We start from the raw sequence: 21,153 nt of genomic DNA on the forward strand, positions 1-21,153 counted from the left end.
CACTGAAGTGGCAGCCTCTACCCAGGCACAGCTTAGTTCAGGTGGAGGCAGAAACCTTAGCCCCATTACAGTCCTCACCAATTATAATATCAAAAACACCAGCCGGGTACATTCAGCAAGATCCATCTTTCAATCAGTCGTCTTGATTGAACAGCGATTAGAGCGTCTATTCAAACCTTTGCAAAGGAATTTCATGATAGCTAGAGAGGGAAATGGAAATACAAAAACACCTCCCTTTGTATGAAATATAAAGGCTAACACAAAACAACCGAGCATGAACCATGGCAACTAACTAGAGAACACAGTCAGCCGATGTTCCATCTGTAATTCTTGGATTTTCCGAGTAGCATGGAAAGTGGAGAGGGAGAAATGAGAAATGGCAGATGGGTGTGGTTAGGAGGACTAGTGACTCAAAGTGTGGGGAAGTGTAACAGCGCCAGCTGGAGTGAGGTCTGTGACATCTTGTCTTCGCATGGTGAACATCTGGTAGAGGCCAACACATAGTACCATGTTTTCAGACACAAATGAAGCCTGGTACTGCACTAATACGCATAAGTATTCAGATGCTTTTTAATGGCGAACTAGGCTTAACCTGTGCCAGGGAAGCTGCCCCACAGTGAAGAAAGAAAAAGCTATATCAAAGAGTGTGACAGAGAGAGACAGGAGAGGCAATCGTCTACCTTGCTCCCCTACACTCACGGGACAGTCTGAGACCTGTCGTTCCTGCTTCTGATAGATTGTTAATATCTATAGATTGTCCTCTAATGCACAACTATACCTGCCACACAGACAGAGACAACACTACACCATATACTTTTCATACATATACATAAAAAGATCCCACTAGGCACAGACGTCAGTTCAATGTCTATTTTTGATTTACATTTGAGTTGTCGTGAATTCAACGTGAAATCAACAGAAAATGTCACCATGACATTCGATTTGGGTAAAAAATCATCACATTTCAATTCGGGGGTTAAAATTTACGTGGAAACAATGTTGTCTCAACCAGTTTTTGCCCAGTGAGATGAAGTTGCATGGTTTTTCTTATAGAATAAAATAGGATAGAATATGTAATAGCTCTATCATGGCCTGGGTGGTAGCCTAGAGGTTGGGCCAGGAACTGAAAGGTTGCTGGTTTGAATCCCTGAGCTGACTAGGTGAAATCTGTTGATGTGCCTTTAAGCAAGGTACTTAACCCTACTTGCTCTGGATAAGAGTGTCTGCTAAAAATGACTGAAACGGAATGGTCAAGTGGCTTCTTGTTGATTTTAATGTTGAGTTAAACCCTCATTCATTTAGGATATGAACATGACAGTATCTTATATTACTATACCACGTGTAGCCTACTACAATGGCAATACTAAATCCTGTTTGGACCGCCATAGCACGTGAGTTTGATCTTGGAAGAGGTTAGGGACAGGATTGGGGGTTCCAAAATAGGGGAGTGTTGTCAAACTTCTGGGGGGCTTTGGGGAGGGTTGAGTGTTTTTTTATTGGGCACAGGGGAGGGTAGAGAGTTTTCTCCCTGGTTTGCATTCGCTCTATTGCAGGTTGTACTATATCATTTCTTCCATCCTAGCCAAATGTCTTTATCTGCTTACATGCGTCTCCCCTATATCAAGGTGTTTTGGTACTACCCTTATGCGCTACGTTTGTCTGCACGGTAACTTCTACTATACCACACGTGAATATAGTCTACCAGTCTCTCTATCCTGCCCACTATCCACTACTAATAGTGACAATAGTGGTAGGTGGAGCATTTGTACATATTGGCAATAGGCTATTAGCAATCATTCCACACGTAAAAGCATTCAAAGCTGCATCAATTTTCAACATGAATCCACAATAACAACTAGGAATAGCTGATAGGCAGTGGAGAGGCCAGGTGCATCACTGTGCATGAAAGAACAGTAAAGACATGAGACACGCAGCTGGAAATGATCCCCTATTGATCTTGTTTAGAGACAATACAGGCAGAGCAAGCTTAATGCTCTCCAATACGAGGGCTTTCCCTCGCGCACCTAGAACGCTTCGATATAACCTAAATATTTGTCATTTAAACATGTATTACGCTGTATATGTGGCATAAACACAACCAGTCACCATGTTTTCATCTGATTTGTCTACTTTAAAAGTCTCCTCTAGGCATACGCACATTCGTCCAAAATGTCATTCCAGCATCCTCAAAATGGCTTGATATCAACCAGGTTTCCATCCAACCTTTTTATGCAAGTAAAGTACATGTTGGATGAAAAAATGTCACCACGTCCTGGGAAAGAATGCAGTTTATCAGGCCAGAGTTTCCCAAACTCGGTCCTGCCCCCCTGGGTGCACATTTTGGTTACCCCTGGGTGCACGTTTTGTTTCCCCCTGGGTGCACGTTTTGTTTCCCCCTGGGTGCACGTTTTGGTTCCCCCTGGGTGCACGTTTTGTTTCGCCCTGGGTGCACGTTTTGTTTCGCCCTGGGTGCACGTTTTGTTTCCCCCTGGGTGCACGTTTTGTTTCCCCCTGGGTGCACGTTTTGTTTCCCCCTGGGTGCACGTTTTGTTTCCCCCTGGGTGCACGTTTTGGTTCCCCCTGGGTGCACGTTTTGTTTCCACCTGGGTGCACGTTTTGGTTCCCCCTGGGTGCACGTTTTGTTTCCCCCTGGGTGCACGTTTTGTTTCCCCCTGGGTGCACGTTTTGGTTCCCCCTGGGTGCATGTTTTGGTTCCCCCTGGGTGCACGTTTTGTTTCCACCTGGGTGCACGTTTTGGTTCCCCCTGGGTGCACGTTTTGTTTCGCCCTGGGTGCACGTTTTGTTTCGCCCTGGGTGCATGTTTTGGTTTGGTTTAACGTTTTGGTTTAATGCCCCAGCACTACACAGCTGATTCAAATAACCAACTCAGCATCAAGCATTGATTATTTGAATCAGCTGTGTAGTGCTGGGGTAAAAACCAAAACGTGCACCCAGGCAGGGTCCCAGGACCAAGTTTGGGAAACCTTGTATTAGGCTACATGTTAAATAATGATGAACCTCATAGGGTGGTAAAAGTGCATGGGGATGATCTTGATGCTCCATTCAGTAAATATCGAGGGTCTTATTCTTGTGACATGTTGATTGGTACTTGGCTGCCATTTGACAAATTAAAACAATCTCTCAATTTTGTCCCTAATAATCTTTTTTTGGGGCTATTCCCACACTGTATCCGCGAGCTATTGGCTAGAGCGCAAGTGGCAATACCAGGGCACAATCGCTATACCTACACAACATGTTTAGTGACAAAACCATCAGTCGGCCAAGAGTGGAAACCTAGCTATAGACCCCCTAAAGCAGAGATCATCAACTAGATTTAGAAGCCCAAACATATAGCATTTTTTACTAAAACATAATCATCATTTCAAACCTTGCTTACATTTGCATAAGATAACATCTCCTTATTATGTGTGGGAATACTTGGGAAAAGAGTTCCAAAATCAAAATCAATTGGAGCTGACTTCCTTGTGTTTTTAGTGTTTTATGTCCAACAATGAAGAATAAAAAAATAAAAAATAAAAAATTTAAACAATTTTAAAAAATTGCTCAGAAAACAATTTGGCCTGTGGGCTGGAAGTTGGGGAACCCGAAAAACAGTGGAAAAAATAATAGTATTAATTGAACTTGGTCTGAACTACAGAATTATCACTCACTCAGCCCCAGGTACCTATCCCAATTTTTTTTATTTGTTAGTGTCCAAATCAAATCAAATTGTATTTGTCACATGCACCGAATACAACAGGTGTAAACCTTACAGTGAAATGCTTACTTACAAGCCCTTAACCAACAATGCAGTTTTAAGAAAATACCTAAGACACTCTAATATTCACTGTTTTAAATATGAGTCTATCTGGTGGGAATACATTATTAAATACCGGCGCTTTTGAGTGGAACAAACTACCATAGCAACTCAAAGCCATACCAACCGTAACCACTTCTTAAGATAAGGTCAAAAGCTGCCTTATGTGTGAACAGTATTTTGGGGATTGTATCTCTGTAATGTGTCTGTATCTATGTCATTTATATCTATTTATATACAAAAAAAGATAGGGACCACAATGGAAATAAGTCCTGACTTTATTGCGCAATCACGGTCACTTTTGAAAACCGTTGTAATGTGTGTATATACAGTGCATTCGGATAGTACTTAGACCCTTTGACTTCTTCCACATTTGATTACGTTACAGACTTATTCTAAAATGTATTAAATCGTTTTTTTTACCTCATCGATCTACACACAATACCAGATAATGACAAAGCAAAAACAGGTTTTTAGAAATGTTTGCAAATGTATTAAAAATACAATTCTGAAATATCACATTTACATACAGTACCAGTCAAAAGTTTGGACACACCTACTCATTCCAGGGTTTTTCTTTTTTAAATGATTTCTACATTGTAGAATAATAGTGAAGACATCAAAACTGTGAAATAACACATATGGAATCATGTAGTAAACAAAAAAGTGTTAAACAAATCAAAATATATTTTATATTTGAGATTCCTCAAAGTAGCCACCCTTTGCCTTAATGACAGCTTTACACACTCTTGGCATTCTCTCAACCAGCTTCATGAGGTAGTCACGGTGAATGCATTTCAATTAACTGGTGTGCCTTGTTAAATGTTAATTTGCGGACTTTCTTCCCTTCTTAATGTGATTGAGCCAATCAGCTGTGTTGTGACAAGGTAATGGTGGTATACAGAAAATAGCCCTATTTGGTAAAAGACCAAGTACATATTACGGTAAGAACAGCTCAAATAAGCAAAGAGAAACAGCAGTCCATCATTACTTTAAGACATGAAGGTCAGTCATTCCGGAAAATGTCAAGAAGTTTCTTCAAGTGCAGTCGCAAAAACCATCATTCACTATGAATCTGGCTCTCATGAGGACCGCCACAGGAAAGGAAGACCCAGAGTTACGTCTGCTGCAGAGGATAAGTTCTTAAGCGTTAGCAGCCTCATGAATCAGCAATTAACTGCACCTCAGATTGCAGCCTAAATAAATGCTTCACAGAGTTCAAGTAACAGACACATCTCAACATCAACTGATCAGAGGAGATTGTGTGAACCAGGCCTTCGTGGTCAAATTGCTGCAAAGAAACCACTACTAAAGAGAATCTGTTCTTTGGTGTGATAAGTCAAAATTTTTGATTTTGGTTCCAACCGCCATGTCTTTGTGAGACGCAGATTATGTGAAAGGATGATCTCTGCATGTGTGGTCCCACCGTTAAGCATGGAGGAGGAGGTGTGATGGTGCTTTGCTGGTGACACTGTCAGTGATTTATTTAGATTTCAAGGCACACTTAACCAGCACGGCTAACACAGCATTCTGCAGCGATATGCCATCTCATCTGGTTTGCACTTAGTTGTACTATCATTTAATTTTCAACAGAACAATGACCCAAAACACACTTCCAGGTTGTGTAAAGGCTATTCAACCAAGAAGGAGAGTGGTGAGTGCTGCATCAAATGAACTGTGTGAATTTAAGGATGCTCCCTCTAATTCTCTCTCTCACTTTCTCTTTTTCTTCTCTCTGAGGACCTGAGCTCTAGGTCCATGCCTCAGGACTACCTGGCCTGATGACTCCTTGCTGTCCCCAGTCCACCTGGTCGTGCTGCTGCTCCAGCTTCAACTGTGCTGCCTGCGGCTATGGAACCCTGACCTGTACACCGGACGTGCTACCTTGTCCCGGACCTGCTGTTTTCGACTCTCTCTACCGCACCTGCTGTCTCTAACTCTGAAAGATAGGTTATGAAAAGCCAACTGATATTTACTCCTGAGGTGCTGACCTGTTGCACCCTCTACAACCACTGTCATTATTATTATTTGACCCTGCTGGTCATCTATGAACGTTTGAACATCTTGGCCATGTACTGTTATGATCTCCACCCGGCACAGCCAGAAGAGGACTGGCCACCCCTCAAAGCCTGGTTCCTCTCTAGGTTTCTTCCTAGGTTCCAGCCATTCGAGGGAGTTTTTCCTAGCCACCGTGCTTCTACACCTGCATTGCTTGCTGTTTGGGGTTTTAAGCTGGGTTTCTGTATAGCACTTTGTGACATTGGCTGATGCAAAAAGGGCTATATAAATACATTTGCTTGCTTGATTGATTGATGAACTGGCCTCCACAATCACCCAACCTCAACCTAATTGAGATAATTTGGGATGAGTTAGACCGCAGAGTGAAGAAAAAGCAGCCAACAACTGCTCAGCATATGTGGGAACTCCTTCAAGACTGTTGAATTCCAAGCATTCCAGGTGAAGCGGGTTGAGAGAATGCCAAGAGTGTGCAAAGCTGTCAGCAAGGCAAAGGGTGGCTACTTTGAATAATCTCAAATATAAAATAAAAATATTTGTTTAACACTTTTTTGTTTACTACATCATTCCATATGTGTTATTTCATAGTTTTGATGTCTTCACTATTGTTCTACAATTTAGAAAAAAGTTTAAAAAATAAACAAAACCCTTGAATGAGTATGGTGTCCAAACTTTTGACTGGTACTGTAAGTATTCAGACCTTATACACAATTGCTTGTTGAAGCACCGTTGGCAGTGATTACAGCCTCAAGTCTTCTTGGGTATGACACTACAAGCTTGGCACACCTGTATTTGGGGAATTTCTCAATTTCTTCTCTGCAGATCCTCTCAAGCTCTGTCAGACTGGATGGGGTGCATTGCTGCACAGCTATTTTCAGGTCTCTCCAGAGATGTTCGATAGGGTTCAAGTCCGGGCTCTGGCTGGGCCAGTCAAAGACAATCAGAGACTTGTCCTGCACCCACTTCTGCGTTGTCTTGGCTGTGTGCTTAGGGTCATTGTCCTGTTGGAAGGTGAACCGTCGCCCGGCTCTGGAGCAGGTTTTCATCAAAAATCTCTGTTCTTTGGCCGTTCATGTTTCCCTCGATCCTGACTGGTCTCCCAGTCCCTGACGCTGAAAAACATCCCCGCAGCATGATGCTGCCATAACCATGGTTCACTGTTAGGGATGGTGCCAGGTTTCCTCCAGACGTGACGCTTGGCATTCAGGCTAAAGAGTTCAATCTTGGTTTCATCAGACCAGAGAATCTTGTTATTCATGGTCTGAGAGTCCTTTGGGTGCCTTTTGGCAAACTCCAAACGGGCTGTTGTGCCTTTTACTGAGGAGTGGCTTCCGTCTGGCAACCCTACCATAAAGGCCTGCTTGGTGGAGTGCTACCAAGATGGTTGTCCTTCTGGAAGGTTCTCCTATCTCCACAGAGAAACTCTGGAGCTCTGTCAAAGTGACCATCGGGTTCTTGGTCACCTCCCTGACCAAGGCCCTTCTCCCCCAATTGCTCAGTTTGGCCGGACGGCCAGTTCTAGGAAGAGTCTTGGTGGTTGCAGACTTCTTCCATTTAAGAATGATGGAGGCTACTGTGTTCTTGGAGACCTTCAATCCTGCAGAAATGTTTCGGTACCCATACCCAGATCTGTGCCTCGACACAATCCTGTCTCAGAGCTCTACGGACAATTCCTTCAACCTCATGGCTTGGTTTTTACTCTGACATGCACTGTCAAATGTGGGACCTTATATAGACAGGTGTGTGACTTTCCAAATCATGTTCAATCAATTGAATTTAACACAGGTGGACTCCAATCAAGTTGTAGAAACATCTCAATGATGATCAATGAAAACAGGATGCACCTGAGCTCAATTTCAAGTCTCATAGCAAGTACTTTTGTAAATAAGGTATTTCTGTTTTTTATTTTGAATAAATTAGCAAAAGATTCTAAAAAACGTTTTGCGCTGTCATCATTGGGTATTGTGTGTAGATTAATGAGGACATTTTTTTATTTAATACATTTTAGAATAAGGCTGTAACGTAACAAAATGTGGAAAAAGTCAAGGGTTCTGAATACTTCCTGTATACTGTATGTATTTTTTTAAACGGACAAATAACATCTATCAATCTAAACTGTGTAGCAGACATTTGACGAATGGAAAGAGACATCTGTTTCAAAACACCAACAAGTTTAATGACATTCATAGATTGTCAAGCCAAGCCTTCTATACTGGGTAGGCCTACAAGGTAGAGATGGATGTATTTTCTGTTTGCCGAGATTGACACAATCTATTTATTGTGGTGTTGAAAACGTTAACCATGATATTAAATCGCCCGAAGTCGGTATGCTTTGCTGATTGATTGTGTGGTGCAATGGCACAGAAACCTGTTGGTGAAAAATGTGTTATATAGTTATAAATAGGCATACAAATGTTGAAAATCTAATTTCCCCCTAGCTGGTCATTATGTGCAGCTGGCTCTGGTCATAGTGCAGGCCTAATGAAACAGGCAGGGAGAGTGAGCTCGTCCGTGGTGGTGATCCGAGAAACCACAACCTTCTGGCGGGTAGCCCTGCGTGGCACCGACTGCGCCACAAAAGCATGCTGGTGTGGTCTATATCCACGATTATAAACACACGGTTGTTATTTGTGGTCGTCAATATTATTTTTTTGCTAATTCTATAATGGGGGAGGGTGCGCAATTATTTTACACTAACAAGGGGAGGGTCATGGGAAAAGATCATTTATGTTGGGGTTGGGATTGCATTTTTTATGACACCTTGAGGTGGTATGGAAATAGTTTGCCTCACTACTGCCTCCCACTCATGTAGAGTGCAGCATGTAAGTAAAATGATATAACAGTTACATACTCCTAGTGTGGAGAGGAGCACCCAGTCTGCGTATTCTTGCAGCAACCAAATTGCCCTTTAAGGAAAGAAAATATCTATTATATTTGATCATATTATTATCCATGTGCCAAAGGCAAGGAGTGGAGAGAGCTCTATGTGGCCTTGTGTATGAAGAGGATTAAAGAAAGTCGTATCCCTCCAGCAGTCAACAACTTTGAGACAATATTTTTGTCTTTAACTCTCTCCCCTCTCTTTGAAAACGATGTAATGTTTTCAATAACACTAGAAAGGATGGGCAGCTAGCGAAGCGCACTTTGGATTTCTGTCAGCAGAAGCGCGCAGAACATGCATCAAGACCGTTATGACCCCGCATAGCGCGCGCGCCAAAAATTCACCTAAACACCCGCCTACTTACCGAGTACCGAATTAAATCCTTTCACAATTAAAATGATACAATCTAAATAATATGTGTCAGAACAATAAGCAAGAAATACAAAACTGAAATGTAGCCAAGGCTGCAACAGTTTATCCATCGTGGTATTTGAAAGGGAGGGAATGTCCTTCAACAAGTTTTGCATTGAGCAACAGGTGGTAAGCAAAATGTGCCTTTGGTGTCTACATTTAGAAACGAATCGCACTTAAAGACCACTATGTCAATAAATATATTTGTAAACAGTATTCTCAATAATAATCTAACACATAACCATTATAATTTTAAGAATGTAAATAGTTCACCTGTATTAATTTACATGAAACGTTTCCCGATCAAAGAAACTCACCTTTGCTTAATTTAATCCTGTAGGAAAATATACACCTTTTGATTTCCCTCGAATTAAAATCCAATTATAATCCCATTGAAGTTTCCCACCGGTTCTGGTCACGGCAGTGTACTCCGCACAGAGGGAATGGTCTTGGAGAGCCAGAAGGGGCAAGGTGGAGAAAGAGGTTGTAAATCTTGCGGTCCAAAAGCTGCGGCCGCGCACACAGCGCGCTCATTCCTCATTTCCGTCAGCCAGTGAGCCATCGTTTGACCCATCCAATGTGTTAAAAATAAAGTAGACGCATCTAGTACATGATCTCTGTGCGCAGGGGGACAGACATTCCTGTCATGAGCTGGTGACTTTAAATGGCAGCTATAGACACACTTCTGTGTGGTGGGGTGCGCCCCCTCCCCTCCTCTCACTGCCTGGCTGTCGGTCTGGTCTAATTGGAACTCATAACAGCCTCCGCCCCCGCCAGAAATGTCACCTCCACTACTCTGCTCCCACCGTGTCCTCATTCAAACAAACCAGTGCTTCACTCCAGTAGGCTATTGCAGTGTACATACAGTGTAGACGCTCCACTATTTTATGTAATGATTCATTGATTGTGGTCAAATGTAAAACACTGTTGATCGTGGCCAACATTGCATACCATACAAATAAATAGGAGGGCGGCAACAATCAACATACATAAGAACATACTGTTGAGTAGGCTAAGTTAATACATCATGGATATGTTTAAGTCTAGGGGCTATAGTCAGGCACTGGACAACAGCCCTACAATTTACAATGAAAATAGCTAATATTTACACAGCTAAACAAGTGACAAGGTGCATGTATGTACACATTTTAAAATATGTCAGGTTTATATAGGAAAATAACACACGCTCATTTGCATTTCTTTAGGATTAGAATATATAGTAATTTTAAAAAACCCATAATAAAACAAAATTATTATACATATTGACATGGTGTTATACATTCATGTCACATAATAGGCACTTGTAAAAAATATGGATAAAAATAAAACTCAGTACAAAAGGTTGTCAGTTAGCTACTTCATTGTTCTATCCCCGGGGAAACTAGATCTTTCATATCAGTTCCTTCTTCTTTGGTTTCCCCGGGGACCTTCTTACTGTGACACTGTGCAGTACAACAACTAGAGCAAAAATAATGTCCTGAACAGTCAACAAAACACATAATATGGCTTTTTAAAGGTTGGATTCCAATAATAGTGCATGAATTGCCTGAAGCGTCAACTAACTAACAGATGAATAGGCGTGGTCTATTATTGACCAATTAATATGTCGTCTCTCTCGCCAACACCATTGCGAACACCTTCCATCATAGCCTGGTCAGAGACCTGTTTGTGCTGTCTTGTTAATCAACGTTCAGAGGAAAACCCATTGTTCATTACATCCTCAAGCATATGGTTTACTACATGACTCTATGTGAAATTACCAGTATTGCATATATGCAGCGCTAATAACATTGTCATTGGGAGACAGTAGAAACAAAACAGTACGGTACATACAAATCTGACTAAGAAACAGATAAGGACCTATAGACCTATAGACTCAGCCTATATGGTTTTGGGGCTATAGTTTACAGTATGTAACTTAGTGTTAGCTTTACAGTTACCCCAAAGAAGTGGTTGCATATTTTTTTCTTCCGTTAGACTACAATCCTTAGCCCTCATTAAAAAAGTGCTCACCCTGCTTCTGTTTTTGGTAAAAAGATGAGGGATGGGCCTGGAGAAATGTAACCACTCTAAAACTCATAGCCAGAGCTGTGGATGCAAGGATTGACCATCCGTGATGTCAACATTATAGTTCTAATCACGTTTTGAGGCTACACGCCGTTCGTATACATTTACATGGTTTACAGACATCGGAGTAAAACAAGCTTCTATTTTGAGTTCTGACGGGGTACGACAGTTGAACCAAGCCCATGGGGCATTTCTAAGTTATACTCTTCAAAAATCAATTGGTATATATCATTCATTTAGAAGTCTGAAAATTGATGTAGACACTAAGGATTCTAGCTTTAAGGGTAGTGAGTGGGTAAAGTGTGCTGTGCCTTGGGACGTTACCATACAGGATTCAGAAAATAAGAATCATGTCATTAACTGGTCTTTATAGTGGTTCGGACTGAGGCTGAGGCCTGTGAAATGGGAGACAGATCATTCTGTATCATAAATCAGTAATTATGGAAGTAGTAGAACTGAGGCTCAAAGTACAGATAGATTAAATGGAGGAATGGGCAATAGGAGACATCATTTTGCGTGAAATATAAATCGGTGTTATTATAGTGTTATTGTGAAACGTTTGGGGAATTGTAAACCTTTAGGAGCCTGGGGTCTCTCTGATCAGAAGTTGCAGTAACGCAGTAAGATCTGTTGAATGGGTCAAATCTAGGAGCCAGCCCCTCGAATCCTCCCTGACACCCAGTCTACACCACTCAAACTTCAGCAAGATACGATTATGATTGCTAAAAGCATACATATTAAACACAGATCTACAATTAACCATTTTAAACACAAAATACTCAAATATGTACTGACATACATATATTTAAAAAAAAAATGTACATAAAAAAAGCTGCATGATACTTCGTATCACACAATCAATGTCATCAGTGCTCTTCATAAGGTTAAAATCAAGTAAATAAATTCAGGTGCAAATTGAAAGAGAGACAGGTCACAGATCAGATTCCGGACATAGGTCTAAGTGCTCACTGTTACATCTGTGGCCTTTAACCTGGGGCCTGTTCATTAAGGCACCCCGTAGCAAAATGTTTTGAAACATAACACGAAAATGATTATTTCATATTGGACAAGTCCAGGTAGCCCCTCACTTTTTCAGTCAGTTTTCTTCAATTTGGTGAGTAATGAACGCGACCCTGGCCAGCTGTCAGTCTCACAGAGAGAAAAGGGAATCGAGCTCTGCCAGGACTGCAGCCTGTCTCCTAGCCACGTTTCCCAACAGCCTCTGTGGGAAGGATGGAGTGCCAAGGTCGACCTGAAAGACAGGAGGACAAAAAGTAAGCCGAGAAGGGGAGGAAGAAAAGAAAGAGAGAGGAAGAGAGACTAAACATTGAGACAAGGAATCATTAAGCATATCTGCATCTGGAGTGCTCTTAAGAACTGTTGATGTAAAACAAGATTGAGAAATAATCTTGATGAATTGATTGACAGATTCTTCAGACCACTTTACATTGACATATAGTAAACTGGTTCCTGTCTCACCTGCAGCAGGTAGATGACCCTGACAACCTCTCGGCCTTGGCGTGTGATTGGCTGAAGGACCCAGGCGCTAGGCAACATCTCCCCTCGGATTGCCTCCACACTGGGCCGAGGGAGAGACTCCTCGAAGACAGACTGCACAGCCAGCACACAAAAGTCATCCTAGGAGAGAGAAGAGTTAGGCTTTTTCCTGACCATGTAAAAAAATATATATATGTAAAAAAAAAAGGGTAGCCTTTTGCTCCACCTATCCGGTATGTGACAGTAACATATAAACAACTCCTGGCTATAGGGCAGTAAGAATCATTGCCCCTGAAATGAGGATGTTCTCTGTCCCCCTGATTCCACACAGCAAATTCTCCAGTGTTAAATCCACACTGACAGTTTTCAATTTAACACTGGTCCAGTGTCTACACGGGTCCACACTTTTCAGTGTTAAAGTAACACACTGCTTAGTGCCTTGCCTTTCAAGTGAGTTACCACCCATCACTATATTTGTTAGTGACAGAGACATCCATTTTCAGTCCTGTGGCCTTCACCAACTAAGTTTCTAAGCTTATTTATGTTATCATGATGTAGAGTTCCTATTGGAATCCAGCCAGAGTGGGGATATCCTGCAATTTGAATTTTTATTCACCCACAACCTGCATTCTGAATTACCTTAAGCATCTAAACTGGAACAACCATTTCACTAACAGGTGCAATAAGTCCAAGTAACAGATTGGATAAGTTTAGAAAAATATATTTATATTTGAGTAGCATAAGATTAATAAATAAATGTACAGTACATGCAAAAACATAGATATTGAAATAAAACTATTTTTAAAAATCTACCTGCAACAGAGCATGCTGGGAAATATGATAATGATGGGCAAGGTTTTTGTTTAACACTGGTTATTAACACCAACACTTGTGTTCTTTTACACCAATGGCTGTTAATTGAACACTTATTAAGAGAGTTAATTTAACACCTGAATCAACTCTAGAAATGTTACACTGAAAAATCAACACTAGGTAACACTGACCAATTTGCTGCGCAGTTAAACATTTAAAACAATTCTTGGTAAGAAAGAGCAGTTGAGTCAACTGGAGGTCCATCAAGTGTGGAGCTTCTGACCTGTGACCTCTGACCCTACTGACCTGTCGTGACTGGGTGCTGATGCAGCAGAAGTCTCTGGGCTGTTTGAGGTGGCAGCATGACGGGTCTGTCAACAGATACACTGAGGAGAAACACATGGAAAAGCATGAGGAAAATTAGAATTGGAATCTGAATTTCACTTTACTTCCTGGAAGTAATTTGTCTGGACTGAAATGGAATGACTCAGACATGGAAAGATGGTGCATTTGCCAAAACGCCTGTTTTAGCATGGGCAGCAGCATTGCAGGCTTTCGCCATTTTCAAGTGGAGAATTGACCTCAACCCTGCTATACTCCAGCCAGCAGACTCACCCAGCTGAGTGCTGTCATCTAGTGGCCGTGTCCGGGCTGAGTGGATAGCCTTGTGGTACAGGTGGGTCTTGGAGTGGTCTCGGACCATGCTCCACAGGCTGGCCAGGGGCCTCTCTAGCTCCACCGCCCCCAGGAAGGAGTGCACTGACGGACTAGAGGAGGGCTTGTAGAAGGCCTGGACACCTCGCTCTAGTCCCTCGTACCTGAGAGAGAGAGGACAGGGAGGTGGTTAAAACATAGTATCTCATTTTTGTGTACCTACAGTCGCGTATAACATGTTTTGGTAACACTTTACTTGAAGCCTGATGGTGTACTTTTTCATGCTTTATAACTTATACGGGTGCATGAGCATTTGTCATGTGTTATGATATGGGTTAGGTGGAGTGTTAACCATGTGCTCTCTCAGAAGTCTTTGCAAATGATTATGAAAATGACGGGAGGAGAAACCATAGTGCAACTCACCTCCAACCAGCAGCAGCCGTCCCCCTTACTAGGTTCCCCATGTCACCAGCAGCAGCCAAGCGCACCTGGAGGCACAGGTGAGAACAGCACAGCTGTTTATTCTGCACAATGTTCACAGAAATAATGTTGACATTACATAATTATTCAGCTGATGGAATTAATCAGAGCATGCAGTACATCCACAACAATGGCGGAAGGTTGTGTAACTGGTGGATGGCGAGGAGGAGAAGCCACAGAAATAGGATGAGCAGGTTCTACTTTTAATGGAGAAGCGTCATATTCTACCTCAGCCATAGCTCGGCCAAGCAGACAGGATGTGAGGTCCTGATAGGCTGTAGACATAGAGGAGGCAGAGCCAAAGGAGGCTGTGCGCGGGCGTAGGCTTGTGGGAGATGACGGTGAGGATGACATCAGAGGGTCAGACCCTGACACACCGGGCTCCAGCCGTACATCTACAGAAGACACAGGAGAAAAAGACACGGATGGCAGTGTTTCCGCTGCAGTCATTTCAGCTGTGGCGCTGCCACAGAATATTTCTGGCGAGGCACACTTTGAAGATGCTAGAACTGTGTTCTTTTCGAGAGAAACATTCATCTCGAGGTGCATTCAAGTTACGAGTGCCATAGGGAGGGAAATACATATTCTGACAAGCAGTCAATGGACAACAACTCTTGCAATCGCGGGTGAAAACAGCTTTAACGGTTTTAATGGTGTGAAACACCAACCTACCAACAACAAAAAAAAAAAATTGTAGTGACATAAAAAATAGTGATGAGACAGATGACATTTTTTGTTGAGCGAGACTAGTGGCAACCAGGGAAAGTGTTGGGGGGGAAAAAAATGCGACATGAAGTGGTTTCTGTGAAAAGTACAGGTGGGTGGGCAGGTCACCCAAAGTTACCCTAACAGGTAAGCCTACATTATATTCACTGTGTTTATGCAAGTGTTTATTCAACAGGATGCTTAACTATACTGAAAAAATATATAAATGCAACATGCAACAATTTCAACAATTTTACTGAGTTACAATTCATATAAAGGAAATCAGTCAATTGAAATAAATTAATTAGACCCCAATCTATAGAAGTCACATGCCTGGGCATATAAATATGCATCTGTTGGTCACAGATACCTTAAAAAAAATGTTAGGGGTGTGGATCAGAAAACCAGTCAGTATCTGGTGAGACCACCATTTGCCTCATGCAGAGCGACACATCTTCTTCGCATAGAGTTGATCAGGCTGTTGATTGTGGCCCTGGAATGTTTTACTCCTCTTCAATGGCTGTGCGAAGTTGCTGGATATAGGCAGGAACTGAAACACGCTGTCGTACCACGTCGATCCAGAGCATCCCAAACATGCTCAATGGGTGACATGTCTGGTGAGTATGCAGATCATGGAAGAACTGGGACATTTTCAGCTTCCAGCAATTGTTTACAGATCCTTGCGACATGGGGCCGTGCATTATCATGCTGAAACATGAGTTGATGGCGGCGGATGAATGGCACGACAGTGGGCTTCAGGATCTCGTCATGGTATCTATGTGCATTCAAATTGCCATAGATAAAATGCAAATATGTTTGTTGTCCGTAGCTTATGCCTTCCCATACCATAACCCCACCGTGAGCATGGGGCACTCTGTTCACAAAGTTGACATCAGTAAATCGCTCACCCACACAACGCCATACACGTGGCTGGTTGGATGCACTGCCAAATTCTCTAAAACAACGTTGGTAGAGAAATTAACATTAAGTTATCTGGCAACAGCTCTGGTGGACATTCCTGCAGTCATCATGCCAATTGCAAGCTCCCTCAAACTTAAGACATCTGTGGCATTGTGTTCTGTGACAAAACTGCACATTTTTGAGTGGCTTTTTATTGTCCCCGGCTCAAGGTGCACCTGTGTAATGATCGTGCTGTTTAACCATATTCTTGATATAGATGGATTATCTTGGCAAAGGAGTGCTCACTAACAAGGATGCAAACAAATTTGTGTACAAAATGTGAGAGAAATTTCTGGGATCTTTTATTTCAGCTCATGAAACATGGGACCAACACTTTACATGTTGCGCTTCTATTTTTTGTTCAGTATAGTTAAAATATCACATTTAGATCTAGCTAATGATTAGCCTTATAGGGTAAATGCAGATAGGCAACCCTATTTGTTTATAGCCATAATGCTGCATCAGTTGTGCTACAGGTGATAATGCTTATTGCTAATAGCATACCTGATCATATGAACCATGCATAGGCTACATGCATGTTCCAATGTTTTACCAATATGTTATTGGGCTCATTTCTGGAGGTGGACATTTTATTTTAGATGGTGTCAGCATCATTCTATTTTCATTCATTTTGGAGTAGAACGTCCTTTTAAAAAGTCACCATAGCTGAGATTCAGCTACCTTTTCTCCCCACTGAAAAAAATATTTTTTTCAGAGGAAACTGCTAATGGTTAATATGAGTAATCAAAATATTACAATTGTTTTGTTGAAAATTAGGAAGTAGACTGTGGCTCAGGGGGACTCCTGGCGGAAGAGGCAAACGTAGATGCCCCAAAACAAGAAAAACAGTTGAAGCTCTGTTTACTTGTATTTTTAACTTAACACTTATTTTTCTTAAAACTGCAGTTTTGGTTAAGGGCTTGTAAGTAAGCATTTCACTGTAAGGTCTACACCTGTTCTATTTGGCGCATGTGACCAATAAAATGTGATTTGATTTGATAAAGGAATTGATGCCAGGCTGCCAAACAGGCTTTAGACCATCAGAAGTGGAGATGTGGTCTCTGCCTTGTGCATGAAGAAAGCGGCTGGTGGTACTGAGTCACTCCATCCTTACCTTGGGCAGAGAGCCAGGCACGCTGGGTCTTCACACTCTGAGAACCACAGATGGGAGGGCGAGACCTGACCTTCAGCCCATTTATACCATTATCCGGGACTCCAGTGACCTTGGACAAGACAAAAACAACACAGAGAATTCATTAGGCTCTTTCATTTATTTTTTGTTTATTTAAATACGGACAAAAACAAACTATTAGGACTGTCAAAGTTAGCGGGTGGGAAGAGGTGGGAAACATGGTTTCCATGTCACGTTCCTGACCTGTTTTCTGTTGTTTTGTATGTGTTTGACGGTCAGGGCGTGAGTTTGGGTGGGTAGTCTATGTTATGTGTTTCTATGTTGGTTAAAGGGTGACCTGATATGGCTCTCAATTAGAGGCAGGTGGTTTTCATTTCCTCTGATTGAGAGCCATATTAAGGTAGGTGTTTTCACACTGTTTGTTTGTGGGTGGTTGTTTCCTGTGTCAGTGTTTGTTGCACCATACGGGACTGTATCGTGAGTTCGTTTTGTTTGTAGTCAGTACTTGTTCGTTCGTTCTTTGTTATGTGTAAGTTCGTAGTCCAGGTCTGTCTACTTCGTTTGTTGTTTTGGTAATTGTTCAAGAGTTTTCCGTCTTCGTCTGGTTCCTTGTAATAAATAATACACTGCTCAAAAAAATAAAGGGAACACTTAAATAACACAATGTAACTCCAAGTCAATCACACTTCTGTGAAATCAAACTGTCCACTTAGGAAGCAACACTGATTGACAATAAATTTCACATGCTGTTGTGCAAATGGAATAGACAAAAGGTGGAAATTATAGGCAATTAGCAAGACACCCCCCAAAACAGGAGTGATTCTGCAGGTGGTGACCACACACCACTTCTCAGTTCCTATGCTTCCTGGCTGATGTTTTGGTCACTTTTGAATGCTGGCGGTGCTCTCACTCTAGTGGTAGCATGAGACGGAGTCTACAACCCACACAAGTGGCTCAGGTAGTGCAGTTCATCCAGGATGGCACATCAATGCGAACTGTGGCAAAAAGGTTTGCTGTGTCTGTCAGCGTAGGGTCCAGAGCATGCAGGCGCTACCAGGAGACAGGCCAGTACATCAGGAGACGTGGAGGAGGCCGTAGGAGGGCAACAACCCAGCAGCAGGACCGCTACCTCCGCCTTTGTGCAAGGAGGTGCACTGCCAGCGCCCTGCAAAATGACCTCCAGCAGGCCACAAATGTGCATGTGTCTGCTCAAACGGTTAGAAACAGACTCCATGAGGGTGGTATGAGGGCCCGACGTCCACAGTTGGGGGTTGTGCTTACAGCCCAACACCGTGCAGGACGTTTGGCATTTGCCAGAGAACACCAATATTGGCAAATTCGCTACTGGCGCCCTGTGCTCTTCACAGATGAAAGCAGGTTCACACTGAGCACATGAGCACATGTGACAGACGTAACAGAGTCTGGAGACGCCGTGGAGAACGTTCTGCTGCCTGCAACATCCTCCAGCATGACCGGTTTGGTGATGGGTCAGTCATGGTGTGGGGTGGCATTTCTTTGTGGGGACGCACAGCCCTCCATGTGCTCGCCAGAGGTAGCCTGACTGCCATTAGGTACCGAGATGAGATCCTCAGACACCCTTGTGAGACCATATGCTGACACATGCACATTTGTGGCCTGCTGGAGGTCATTTTGCAGGGCTCGGGCAGTGCACCTCCTTGCACTAAGGCGGAGGTAGCGGTCCTGCTGCTGGGTTGTTGCCCTCCTACGGCCTCCTCCACGTCTCCTGATGTACTGGCCTGTCTCCTGGTAGCGCCTGCATGCTCTGGACACTACGCTGACAGACACAGCAAACCTTTTTGCCACAGTTCGCATTGATGTGCCATCCTGGATGAACTGCACTACCTGAGCCACTTGTGTGGGTTGTAGACTCCATCTCATGCTACCACTAGAGTGAGAGCACCGCCAGCATTCAAAAGTGACCAAAACATCAGCCAGGAAGCATAGGAACTGAGAAGTGGTCTGTGGTCACCACCTGTAGAATCACTCCTGTTTTGGGGGGTGTTTTGCTAATTGCCTATAATTTCCACCTTTTGTCTATTCCATTTGCACAACAGCATGTGAAATTTATTGTCAATCAGTGTTGCTTCCTAAGTGGACAGTTTGATTTCACAGAAGTGTGATTGACTTGGAGTTACATTGTGTTATTTAAGTGTTCCCTTTATTTTTTTGAGCAGTGTATGTATAACTCCAACGCTGCATTTTGGTATAATCCTTGCTACTCCTCTTCGGATGAAGAGAAAGTGGAAGCCCGTTACATTCCAGGTGGGGAGGGAGGATGCTGGTGTTGTTTTTCAAGTGGCAACCAACCGGTACCGTAAAGTATGAAATATGAAAGGCAAATATTATAACTGAATGTATGAACATATCTGAATTAATATTATTTTGAATGTTATTCCTGTACCTCCCGTCTGAAAAAAATGACAAACTAAATAAAAAGTTGATCACAAAAAATAGAAGTAGCTAGCTAATTCTGCTAACGTTAGCTAGCTACTGTAGCTAACCAAAAAATAAGATTTACAATGCCATGGCCGAATGCCTCTTGATTCAACTAACTTCCCACAATGATTTTAATCTGAACAGGACATCCATTCCATTTAGTTACTGTTTTTGTTGTAGTTCTCAGGTCAAAAGATTTAAGCAAATGATCCCAATTGTAGTAGTAGCAGCTTGTGACTAGTTTATGTTGAAGAACATGAATAAGTAGCCTAGGCTAGATCTAATAGCTGTATTATATTTTACATGAACTCAGACCTGGCTGATCTGTTGTTATTGTCTTCTGTGGAATTCATAACATTGTTGGGAAAGGTTTAAAAGCTCTTTGTATGAGTGAAATAATTATGATTACACACCTACTCATTCCAGGGTTTTTCTTTATTTTTACTATTTTCTACATTGTAGAAATAGGTTTGAGATGAGTTGGACCGCAGAGTGAAGGAAAAGCAGCCAACAAGTGCTCAGCATATGTGGCAACTCCTTCAAGCATTCCAGGTGACTAGCTCATTAAGCTGGTTGAGAGAATGCCAAGAGTGTGCAAAGCTGTCATCAGGGCAAAGGGTGGCTACTTTGAAGAATCTCAAAATAGAAAATATATTTTGATGTGTTTAACACTTTTTTGGTTACTACATGATTCCATATGTGTTATTTCATAGTTTTGATGTCTTCACTATTATTCTACAATGTAGAAAAGAGTCAAAATTAATAAAACCCCTGGCATGAGTAGGTTGTGTCCAAACGTTTGACTGGTACTGTATGTTACAATACAGCTTTACTGTGTTGGAATGGTGTCAGCGTACTTCAACAAAAGAATGATGTGGGTGAATACCGGTCATTAAAAATATTCATGCGAGTAGTCCACTGATTAGCCAGCTAATCCTCCTCAGGAGGATGACATCATCCTCTATGAGAAAATAGCAAGCATTTTTTAAACAGTCTGTTTCAGATACAAGTTTGAGGTGGTTTAAAAAATATACACTGCTCAAAAAAATAAAGGGAACACTTAAGCAACACAATGTAACTCCAAGTCAATCACACTTCTGTGAAATCAAACTGTCCACTTAGGAAGCAACACTGATTGACAATACATTTCACATGCTGTTGTGCAAATGGAATAGACAACAGGTGGAAATTATAGGCAATTAGCAAGACACCCCCAATAAAGGAGTGGTTCTGCAGGTGGTGACCACAGACCACTTCTCAGTT

General features: G+C 42.2%; 2 protein-coding genes across 2 annotated transcripts in view; both read right to left on the reverse strand.

Annotated features, from left to right (window-relative positions):
* The window catches only part of LOC129812067 (spectrin beta chain, erythrocytic-like), a 63,555-nt gene extending 53,715 nt beyond the window's left edge, over nucleotides 1–9,840 (reverse strand). Inside the window, exon 1 of the mRNA XM_055864004.1 lies at nucleotides 9,443–9,840. The gene's annotated coding sequence lies outside the window, so the exon portion shown is untranslated. The remainder of the gene's footprint in view (nucleotides 1–9,442) is intronic.
* A 166-nt stretch (nucleotides 9,841–10,006) lies between these two features.
* LOC129812071 (stAR-related lipid transfer protein 9-like) overlaps nucleotides 10,007–21,153 on the reverse strand; it is a 62,950-nt gene continuing 51,803 nt past the window's right edge. The window contains exons 27-33 of the mRNA XM_055864012.1: nucleotides 17,416–17,524; nucleotides 14,865–15,031; nucleotides 14,580–14,644; nucleotides 14,118–14,320; nucleotides 13,809–13,888; nucleotides 12,672–12,830; nucleotides 10,007–12,444 (exon numbers count right to left, since the gene is read on the reverse strand). Of these exons, the coding sequence (XP_055719987.1) occupies nucleotides 12,343–12,444; nucleotides 12,672–12,830; nucleotides 13,809–13,888; nucleotides 14,118–14,320; nucleotides 14,580–14,644; nucleotides 14,865–15,031; nucleotides 17,416–17,524 (885 nt within the window). The 3' untranslated portion in view covers nucleotides 10,007–12,342. The remainder of the gene's footprint in view (nucleotides 12,445–12,671; nucleotides 12,831–13,808; nucleotides 13,889–14,117; nucleotides 14,321–14,579; nucleotides 14,645–14,864; nucleotides 15,032–17,415; nucleotides 17,525–21,153) is intronic.

Source organism: Salvelinus fontinalis, chromosome 15 (genome assembly GCF_029448725.1).
Source record: "Salvelinus fontinalis isolate EN_2023a chromosome 15, ASM2944872v1, whole genome shotgun sequence".
Taxonomy (NCBI): domain Eukaryota; kingdom Metazoa; phylum Chordata; class Actinopteri; order Salmoniformes; family Salmonidae; genus Salvelinus; species Salvelinus fontinalis.